At 38.1% G+C, this 11,649-nt stretch overlaps 2 protein-coding genes across 2 annotated transcripts; both read right to left on the reverse strand.

Moving 5' to 3' along the window:
* Positions 1–711: 711 nt before the first annotated feature.
* Positions 712–5,232, reverse strand: rab35a (RAB35, member RAS oncogene family a). The gene is made up of 6 exons (XM_057320001.1): positions 4,994–5,232; positions 4,355–4,405; positions 4,036–4,159; positions 2,690–2,814; positions 2,452–2,576; positions 712–2,216 (listed from the first exon to the last, which is right to left on the reverse strand). The coding sequence occupies exons 1-6, from the start codon at positions 5,043–5,045 to the stop codon at positions 2,088–2,090; spliced, it is 606 nt and encodes a 201-aa protein (XP_057175984.1). The 5' UTR covers positions 5,046–5,232; the 3' UTR covers positions 712–2,087.
* Positions 5,233–7,999: 2,767 nt separating this feature from the next.
* On the reverse strand, positions 8,000–11,436 carry gng10 (guanine nucleotide binding protein (G protein), gamma 10). Its single transcript, XM_057320060.1, has 3 exons — positions 11,168–11,436; positions 10,212–10,344; positions 8,000–9,240 (listed from the first exon to the last, which is right to left on the reverse strand). The coding sequence occupies exons 1-2, from the start codon at positions 11,246–11,248 to the stop codon at positions 10,219–10,221; spliced, it is 207 nt and encodes a 68-aa protein (XP_057176043.1). The 5' UTR covers positions 11,249–11,436; the 3' UTR covers positions 8,000–9,240; positions 10,212–10,218.
* Between the last annotated feature and the right edge of the window lie 213 nt (positions 11,437–11,649).

Below are 11,649 nucleotides of genomic sequence, written 5' to 3' on the forward strand. Positions count from 1 at the left end.
ACTGTTGAATAAGTTTAACTGATGTTGTGAGACTAACATCAATAAAATGGTTCATCTTGTCTGATTTGAGATGCGTCACTACAGAAAATAAATCCTTGACACAAAGATATAACCAGATCTTCTGGATTGTGAATGAATCTAAAATGTTAATGCATCCCATTTTTAAAAAAAGTCATATAGAAGTATAAATATATCTTTATCTATTTTAGATCTTAGCATGGGAGTATATGCTAAGATTCCTCCTGTGTTCCATGGAAAAAAATCATTAATGATTAAGAATGAAAGTAATACCACAAAAGTGCAGTCTAAAGTCCTATTTAAACCACCCACATTCTGTACATTTCAATGATTACTGAAGCTGTTTTTCCAAACTTCTAAGCTCATGTAGTCGATGATGTGGCCGTTCACCCGCGGGCACAACAGATGGAGCAAACATGAATCTGTGACCTCTCGTGTCACCGCACCAGCAGGGCGACAGACCGGTACATCTGGTGCTAAAGCCATGTTGAGAATTCATAAAGTACAGTCAGAGCAAAACACAAAAGAAAGATTCAAGAGATCTGACTGAAAACACTGAATAACAGTGGCAACCATATGCTGCGAAGGGTCATTCTGCATTTCTCTGAATCATGCCGTATTAGAGCGCCATCCTGAGGTGAAACTGCTGAATAACAGCTTCCAATAGTCAAAAAAGACAAGCATTCTGTGAAGACCTCTTAAAATGTTTATTGTCGTTAGATTTGTGGTGGAATGAATTGATCTTTTCCAGTGTACGCCAGAACATTTCACTTACACAGAAACACACAGGCGCAAGTGCCCGTATGCGAACATGCATGAGCGTGTCATGTTATTTAGACTTTGAACGATATGAACAGATGAAGGAGCACAACAGTGTTTGCTGTGAAGATCTGCTCTATAAAATCTCTCGCAATATAATACACAATGAATCTTATACGCAGGTCCACATCACCACCGCACAAGCTCTGCTGGCATCTGGCTCTTCATGTCCTGTGTGCTTGATCTGAGGAGTAACAAATCCTGGAAGCTCAGACCACCGCTGAGAACTTTAGAGGGTTAGTTCATTTGAATACGAAACAATGGTCTTCATTCACTCGCAATCATGCCAAACCCGTATGACTTTCTGTGTGAATGAGACTAACAGGAGGGGAATTTTTTCGCAAATATCGACTTAAATACGAGTCTGTTGCGCACGCTGATCTGTGGTATGAACAACTGAAATACAACGCACATCATCTGGACTCTTGTCATGGAGTTTTACAGCTGATGGTCTTTTGTGTGTTCATTGTTTAGGGATAAATGTGAACATCCTGATACTGATTTGCGTTTTCAGTCAAAAGAAGAACGTCATGCGGGTTTGGAACGACATGAGGGTCCATGAATAATGACAGAATTGCCATTTTTGGCCGAACTATTCCTCCACACATCAGCTCATTTTTACATATAAAACAGACATATTTTCTATTTACACATTAGGTCCGACTGTGTCAGTGCACAGAGGTCCAATATATCCTCCAACGCTCAGTCAATCAATGGCACGAGATCCACTAAACGCTACCGTATATTTTGTTAGTAAAAAAATACAATTTTACAAAAACGAAAGACAATAAGCAAAAGGCAAAACAAGAGTCCCTGGGTAACTGACAAGAGCACACGTGATCTCCTGTAACCACTGACAATCACATGAGCAGAGGAACGTGGGATGCAGGAGGAAATGTTCATGATGGTCTTTCGGCGTTCCTTTTTTGTTTTCCTGACAGATGTCAAGACGGAACGTCGCATTAACATTGCGGAGGTTTGGCCTCGACTCCACCTGAACAACAACACAAGTGGCACAAACATTTCATTCTCCATTTAAAATAAAAGGAGTGGAGGCGGCGTTCCGAGCATCTTCTGGGAAAGACGGATGCACCGCCAATCCATTCCTGTTAAAACATCCAAAGGGGCTCAAGGTAAGTAAATCTCTAGAGATGATCTGTCTCTGTCATGGGTTGCTTTAGTTCTCTGGCTCTTGTCAGTTCAGTGGCTTTGTCCGGTCGTATGTGCAAGTGTGTGTCGAGTCCAATCCATCAGCAGCATTTCTTCTTGCGTTTGTTGCTCTTGCCGAGTTTGATCACCTCGTTCTGCTGCTGTTGCTGGTGTTTGGCCACAGATTCTTTCCGGGCCTTCAGTACGAGCTCAGTGATGCAGTTAAACATCTGACGGACACAAACACAGAGCAGCACATCAGTATGAGAGCTTTAACACACCCCTCCTGCCTCAAAAAGACAAACAGAGCATTTGTTTACATTTGTCAAGATTTCAGCCATCCTTTTAGTTTGAGAGCCAATAATAATGCACACGTGGATGGGACGTCACAAATGTTTTTGAAGTTAAGGTTCTGCACAGATTGAGGATCTTTTGAGTTTAATCAGAAGCCTGAGGTTCACTTACATCCTCAACGTTGACGTTCTCCTTGGCACTGGTCTCAAACAGGTGGATCCCCATCTGCTCGGCGAACTTCTGCGCATCGTTGGTCTCCACCACTTTAGAGGCGGGGTCGTCGTTCTTATTTCCCACTAAACCCAAATCAGAGTAAACACGATGATCCATACCGATCAACGAGAAACATTCGTAAAATCTCATTATATATGAGCTGTGCATAACACTTGAAAAAGAACGACACACTTACCTAATATTCGACAAACATCATCACAGTTTTGATTGATTTCATGAAGCCAGCGTTTGACGTTCACGAACGACTCTGCGCTGGTGACATCATACACCACGATAACACCGTGTGTGCCTCTGTAGTACCTGAAAGAGATCACATGACCCGACCACAATGACATCAAGAGTTTAAAGGTTTATTTACTCAACATCGAAACACAACGAGAGCCCTGATCTGAGATCAGCCTCCACCTCTCACACTGACACAGAATAAACATGAGCATAAAGAACAAACCTGCTCCCCTAACACACCCTGTCAGAAGATATCAAATAACCAGAATTACACTGAAGCAGACCTTTACGGCCTTTGCATGCACGTTTACTCAAAATTGTCAATTTGACATAATTCATTTTAATGCAATATATAAATCAGTGCCATAATTAAATTTAACTAAGTGTTCACATTTGAAGAAAACAAATGATATATTTTCATTTGTCTGGTTGCTTAGAACACAACTCCTGACCTATGACTTTCCTTTAGCGCACAACACTGACAGGAAGTGGTTTTCTGAGTAACCTTTTATAAGAAGTCGAAATGTTTCTTTTGTTATTTGATGTTAATTGACAATGGGCTACTGAACAAAAAAAATCATTTACTTTCATATACGCGCACACAGTCTGAGAATGTCAGCAGGTTTAAAGTATGTGACATTTTTCCCATAGTTGGTAATAAAGTGATGAGCTGAAACTCACTTATTACTCACAATACCGGACAACAACAACAGTGTTTATTAAGCTTACGCTGTGTCTGAACATATAAACAACTCTAGACATGTTAAAACACATACGAGTGACAGGAGAGACATCGACTTCAGTGTAACGCAAAGTTAAATAAAAATATTAGTTCTCCATCTTCTATGCAAATCAATCCTATTTTAAGAAACAAGAACCCAGTTTCTGTTCTCAAACGACTCAGAGACCCTATTCTTTCCTATTCTATTCTAATCTGTAAAAAGAAAAAGCCCCGGCAGCATAAAAAGCAAGTGAGGAACATCTCTCAGTATATTGAAACTGAATTTATAAAGCACGTCAGAAGGAAGGCAGCTCTATCTTGTGGTTTTACGCTCACTGAAAGAGGAAACGAGACGCTTTAAAGCCGCTCTGTCTCCACGTGTCTGTCTGAGATCACATCAGTCATGACTACAGGTGTGTATCACATTAGAAGCGTATCTCGACACAGATTTCTGATATCTTAAGTAATATTGATGAGATTGTGTCTTATTTTAAAAAATCAGACACTACAACAACACAATATTACACATCAATGACGAGACAGAGACATATTTCTCTGTAAAACAGGACACTCACGTCGATGTGATCGTTCGAAACCTCTCCTGTCCCGCTGTATCCCAAATCTGCAACTTGACTTTCTCCCCGTTTATTTCCACCGTCCGAATTTTAAAGTCCACACCGATTGTGGTGATGTAGCTACCTGAAACACAAATAACACCCCTTGCGTCACCAAAGGTATTTGGATAAAATGCGTAAATCTAGAATACAGAGAAAGATGAACTGCAATGATGCTGACAGTATCATAAGTAACAAGTGTGACAGCAGCCGTTTTTAAAAATCCTGCAGCATCTACAAACATAAACCTTTTATTTCACAGTAAATATGCAGTTTTAACCTGAAAATGTGTTGTCAGCAAATCTCAGCAGTAAACTACTTTTGCCAACACCTGTGAAGAAACAGAAAGCGCAGTTAGAAATGCACAATGAAACTTTCACAAGCTCCTATTATACACCTGCTTATACAACATATTCACTGCGTGATAAACTCACAGACATTACAACATACATGTTTAAAATCTCAATTTAAGAAGACTGTCCTCACAAAACATGAAATAAATGCTTGATCTCAAGTGACAGTTTCACTTGTCAATGAGACTATTAACGACCTAAAATTTGTGTAAACCAGAATTCCCCACAAACATAACCAACTAATATGCAAATAAATAGATTATCAATGAAAATCATGTTAATGGTTCACTTTATTGAAAACCAAAAACTAACTTACAAAGCATTCCTCCCCAAACACATACACAATGATTTGCTCTTAAATCTCTCCTGACAGGCCCATTACAGCAGCCACACAACAGCCCTATAAAATACAATCTATAAATGCCAAGAAAGCAATTTAATTGCTTGATAACGTGTAAATTCAGTGTGTAAACCTCATCTCTAGCAGTTGTATTAAACATGAGAGAACACTGGCTGTAAACAGTCTGAGGCCTGTTTCCCGTCCCGAAGCCTCGGTGTTTCCTTACCGCTGTCCCCGATGATGAGCAGCTTGAAGAGGTAATCATAATCCCGCGCCATGACCCCCGCCCCGTCCGGGAAGTGAACTGAACCTCCTGCTCCTCTCCCGGCGGAGAGGCGGTTTTGAAGGCGCTTGAACTTCTCCGCGGGGTTAATTTCGTGCGTTTTTGGGATGCACCGCAGGTTCACACAACCATCGTCTCTATCACAGCGGATCTGAGGGGGCTCGCAGCCGCGCAAACAAACCCCGCCCACAAGAGCGCGTGATGACGCACTGCGCATGCGCTGAACGCACAGTAGCTCGTACAGCAGGAGGAACTAGAGAGTCTATTGTAAATCTTATGTGTGTGAATCATGTTCATCACAACAGAATGGCCTAAACATTTAATTATTTATATGTGACAGATATTTAAAAATATATATATGTAAGTAATAAAAAATATTTTGAAAAATGTTGATAATCAAACAACATTGAACCCAATTGACTTCAACCGTAAGGACACAAAACCACTAAAGCCCTATTCGCACGGGATTAGTATTATCTGGGGACCTCGTGTGATTTAGAAATTACCTCCCCACATCTGTATTTCGTGGGTCTCACATGGTACGAGAGTTTCCATGAGAAATAACAAAACGGGAGACTCCCGGCCAAAACGACAGTGGTTTTGGGATGTGCTCTACGACTAATTTGACAGTCGTTTAAACAAAAGTTTTGTAACCATGTAGTCGACTAGTCTAAAACTAAAAATGGCCCAGAAGGCGGTCCAAAAACATTGAGTAGGGCCTATGTAATACATTTGAAAGACTAAAGAATGTAGGCTATTAATCAAACTGTTCATATCCAATATTTAGCTAAAACAGGCATATGTGTTCCACTTTCCTTACGTTATGATCATTAATATTTCTGCATTTGCTGATGAGCCAACCCTGACTGGATCGTTTTAGCGGCTGCAAGAAGTGACGCGATGAGCATTTGTTTGCTTTGGCTAGTCTGTGCCTGGGCTTAAAATATGTAGCCTATACAAAATCCATTTTATTTTCTCCTTCAAGTCTGTTTTTCGGACTCTAATTTGATTACTACAATTTAATTGAACTTTTATATAAAATTTTAGTAAAAGTGTGTCTATTACACTTAAGTCATGAAACTTAAAATATTTAACAACAATTAATTAAAGCTTAAAAACGAATGTTTCATTATTTGTTTATTTAAATGATGTTGATTGAAAAAATATTGCTTTTTTAATTATGTCGCAATTTAAGTAGCCTACAAGTTATAATTAGGGTAGGCCTATAGCATATCAACAAGATAGCCTACATTATATAATGTTTTTATTATTTATAAAGAAGAGCAACATGTGTGTAAACAAAAAAGCGAATAGAAAGCAATGGACAAAAAGTACAGAACACATTTGATCTCGCGCAGAGCGAATGAAAAATACATGATACAGTATGGTTACGCATGGCTCAGTGAAATTATTGTTTTGCCACTTTGATATGACATAGTTTGCATAAAACCTACCCATTTTCCTCCTTCAAAACACCCGCACAACTCGTCTTTCAAGTGGTCATTTCTGAGCGTGCTGCAATTGGCACAATGATAACGCATGCTAGATCTGACCTCAAATTAAAACATTTCGTTCCTGATACACTTTTAAAGACTATTCATAATTATTGTATCAAACATATTGTTTTAGTAAGTGATTCAAACGTTTTTTAAACAAAACATTAAAATGGAAGTCATTTAAATTATAACATTTTGTGTAATTTTTTCGCATAATCGACTGTTGTTTTCAATGTCGACTAGCTTATGGTTTAAACGACTAGTTGATTAGTCTCGCACATCCCTAGTATGGATATGACCCAGCACCCGAAATGATACCCGATAAATGATATATATGACACTTCAACACAGCCTCCATTACTCGCAACTGGTGGATAAAACCTTGAAAAATGATATATGAGCCCGACAAATCACAGAGATGCTGATTCGCACGGGACTAATATTATCACAGGACCTCGGTGTTCGTCAAAATATGGTAGGTCATTTGCGGGGGAATTTTTTCTTTACAAATTACAGACATGGCCGATTCGCACGGGATTAAGATCACAGACAACCTGTCTTGTTTTGAATGACATGAAGATGAATCAATTATGACATAATTTAGATTTTTGAGTGAACTTACCCTTTAAGCACTTCACTGGTATGATGGAAATAGACAGCAACCAGACAGCAAACTAAAAAAAGTCTCTTAAGTTCCCTTCATAAGATTATGCAGAATGGAGAAGAGTTATTAAAAACACAAAATAAATAAAACCAATGACTTTTTAAGTCAGAGATTCATCACATGATACTTTAGAGCAGTCTTCTAATTATATACAATATTTGGCAACCATGGATTCACAAGGCAAGGAGGGTTATTGTGTATTGTCATGTCAGTTTTCGTGATTATGTATGTTGCATATATTGTGTAAATTATTGTCAATAATTATCTTTAGCTTGAGGTAACAAAATTGCCCAAAGATTTCTGTTCTAACACTTCCCCACTAAAGCACGAGAGAGGGAAGTGATACTATCAAACACACTTTTACATATTTTATACATCTTGAAGTACATTTAAGGAGTATATTGAAGACATACATTCCTATTTTTGGTTTAAATGCAGTATACTAATGGCACACTTGAATAAACTTTGAGCAAGTTTAACTACAGAACAGACTAGCCCAATAAAAAGTGTATTTACTATAAAAATGTCCATGTCTTTAAAAGTTTCAGTTTTAGATTTGTATAATTATTTCTACAATAACCCAGATCATTAAAATTGTGACAGAGACACAGAGAGAGATTCCTTTGACTCTTGGGTTGACATGTCAGAGTCATAATTGAGGTTTTTGTATCCACCCAGATTGACGTGATTATCTCTAGAAACAGGGTCTTTTTATGCTCATTCTACTAAGACAATTTTATCCACTGCGGTTTATAAATGGTCTTTTCCTGACGGCCCTTCGACAGTCAGCAGAGGAAGCTCAGACTCTTTATTTCACTTGAACACAGGTTTTTACAGAACACCCATTTGATTTCAGACTTCACATTTATCGAGAGGGTGATGCAATGTTTTAAACACATTCCTGGTCTAACTCAATTTTAAAGAATGATCTTTGTAATATCACAAAATGTTAATGTTTGCGTTACCTCTGAAATTACATTTTTATTCAACTGATGTCACTAAGATCAAAACCAGTAACGGCTATTAAAGTCCCAGTGAAATTTTAAAATGACAATGCCAATTTTTTCATGAAAAATTGCAGCGTTTATTGTAAATAGTTTATCAATGTGGGTCATTCTCTTTTTGAAATGAATGTGCCCTCATATCTTCAGTTAAAATCTGAAAATGCACTTCCGTCCTGTAGTGACTATATCCATCTTAAATGACGTACAGTATGTTAGACAGCTTGGGCGGAGCATCCATTAGCTCCTCCCCTTCAACTGTCAGTCTGCTGCCACGCCCACTATTTTTCTCATTTGAAATAGAGGGTATGCACGTGTCGTCACTTTCCCACGTGAGCATGCCGCGCCTGCTTGAGTGGTAAAACACTGGGCAAAATGAATGGTTAAAATATCAGGAAATGCAATTCCGCGCAACATTTGAATGTCTAAGAACACCTGATTCCTTTGTAAGTCATAAGGTAGTCGTAAGGATCACCGTCGAGTCCAGCTGCTTGTAGTTTCAGCAAATAATTGAGTGTTTTAGTCTCGGTTTTTGTTCCTTCTATTGAATGCAGCCATTTTGCCTTAGTTTTACCACTCAAGGGAGCGTGTCCCGGCGTGTTCACATGGGAAAGTGACATCAATGCCTCTATTCCATTTCACTCTGAAATGCGCCAAAATACAGAAGTAAAAACGATCGCAACTTACGGTTCACAGGGACAAAGACCTTTTTTTCGTCCAATATTTTTTATTGCCTTTTAATTTTTTGACGCTTGGACAGCAGTTAACATTATATATAATTAAAGAGTATCTTCTGATTCTTACAAAAATCAACTCATTCTGTGAATCAAAGTTTCATACCATTCTGTCACATACAAACCAAACGCTGAATGATAAACATATATTAGTTACATACGTGTGGCACAACAAATACAACAGAAATATATTAAATATAAGGCATCCATCTTCATAGACGACATTCTTCTCAGGCACAAAACATCCCACGATGCGTTCAAAATATGAGTGCTTCCTTCATTGATCTCCTCTCTCCTGTAAAAATTCAACCAATTCAATTAATTTCTCTAATTTCACTGTTAACTCTTTTTAGACAACTTCACGACAGCAGGTCGCTCCCGAAACCCATTAAGAAAAAACACTGACATATTGCAACACATCATGTGGAACTAAGTATGGCGTCCAAACATGGTCTGACTTGAGTGACTGTGAAGAGAACCCCAGACAGACTCGCCGTGGTCAACAGCAGAAGTATGCCAGACGCTTCCTCAATCTTCATGTCTGCTCCCTACAGCAATGCCACGTCATGACTTTTTCACTTACATTGTCTTTTGTTGTAATATGTAAATCTTTGAAACAACACCGAGCTTTATCTGTGGTAACAATTACATCATACACAATAGAAAAGGCATAATCTCCCGGTGGCATCACATTCCAAAACCTAAAAACTTCCTGTTCTAACTCCATTCCTCTATGTCTTTAACTTCCTGTTGATGGTACAAGAGTCTGACCAGTCCTGCCTCCTGACCGGCAGGCCGGATGTCAACCTAAAAATAATATCCCACACAGCTGCATATGACCACTGAGAATATCTTGGTTAAACACGTTTACTTTTATATACAGAAGAGGGTGAGACACGACAAATATGCTGCTTCTTTAATTAAATCAAGTTTTAAAGTGGATCATTTTGACAGAAACTGGTTTTTATTTGCTCATTGTACTTTTAAAACACATATTGACATATATGAGTGAAGTTAAATCCTGTTTACTTACATATTAGAAGTCGAAAAACTGGTAAGACTTTAAAATGTGCTTATATTTGTTGAGTTAATGCATTAGTTAACATGAACCATTAGAACATTATATTGCTTATTGTTAGTTTATCATTCACTAATGTTGTGTATTTAGCGTTACAGAAAAATCCAGATTTCCTACAGGAATCACTAATGAAATATGCAAGTTTTCACTGTCAGCTGTGTGTTTGTCATGACTTAAAGAACATCTACCTTCAGTCTAGAGGACAGCACATGAGCGTGGTTCTCTGAACGGGTTACTACCAGCCGGCAGCCCCACCAGAAGAGCATCTTTACTGGCGTTCTGGAGACAATATTGTTGCAGATCAGCCGCGGCCTGAGAAACCTGCGTGATGCAGATGAAACAGGGATGAGGGCATGTGATGTAACACAACCTGTCCATGTTGCCACCATGTGTGTCCCTTTAAACAAATAATGCTAATTTGCATCTAAAGCCATAAAAAAGCTACAAATAAAACTGTCACGTTGTGTGGTCTAATTGGCATGTGTTTTTACGTAGTGTAAATGTATGGTGGAATAAAGTAAAAATAGTAAAAATAAAGGAGGAAAGATTTGTTTGATACAAAGTACAGTTAGTGCATTAACAGAATTCAGTCAAATACTCATAAGTAATTTATAAGGTCATTGGTCATTTATTAATTTTTTGTTATTGCGAAGATATACAGTATACTATAAGATATATAAGAACTCTGTGTTGTTTTGTCCGTTTCGCTTTTTTAATAAGAATGCAAAAGTTAAGATCTTTGTGAACATCACTGGCATGTTCTGTCTAAATATATGACAACCACACAGTTCATTATGACTGTCCGAATTTTCAGAGTTTCCAACCAGAGTAAAATGATATAAACAAATACTTTAACACCAAAAACAGTGACTAAACCAGCGTAAACAAATGCGGCTATAATACAAACACATACAAATACGCGTGTGCAATTTGTGTTTATGCACTTTGGAACTTTTTAACGCTTTTTAATTTATTATGCACTTTTAATGTTTTAATATATGTTTATGTTGAGGCATGACTTGCGATTGTATGAAGTCCTGTTAAAAAGAGATATACAACTGAACTAAACTATCGTTGAAGAATGTTATAAAGTCTATTAAAATGTGAGTGTTATTGATATAATGTTATTTACACACACACTTACTTTGACTCTCTCCACGCTGGCTTCAAGTCTCAGCTGTTCGACAGTTCGTCTCATGCTGCTCAGGTTTGAGTTTGATGTCATGCTTTCTCAGAGTCAAAAAATACCAGGAGAAATATAAAGTCCAATGCGTCTGATGATCTCAAGATGTTTCATGTGTGTATGAACTCAGTCAGAGATATTAGAGGGGCTGGTGTAGGCGTGGTCGCGTCCGTGGGTGGAGTTATGGGCTTGGCTTCGAACGCTGGGTTGGGTGCGTCCACAGTCATGGGCTGCGCTGTGGGTGAGCATCAGTCCAAGATGTTTATTTATTGCTCTATTTTTTTAAGTGTTCTTTTTTCCTTTTTTGTGATTATTACCATACTATTTGATTTGTTCTTTTGTATAAAATATTGAAATGGAATGAGATAAAAGAATAAAATGAAATTGTCTGTTAGCATCAGCTAAGTTGAAGTAAAACATGGGAAATGTGCGATGATTTATAT

The sequence above is a fragment of the Triplophysa rosa genome, linkage group LG2 (genome assembly GCF_024868665.1).
Source record: "Triplophysa rosa linkage group LG2, Trosa_1v2, whole genome shotgun sequence".
In the NCBI taxonomy this organism is placed as follows: Eukaryota; Metazoa; Chordata; class Actinopteri; order Cypriniformes; family Nemacheilidae; genus Triplophysa; species Triplophysa rosa.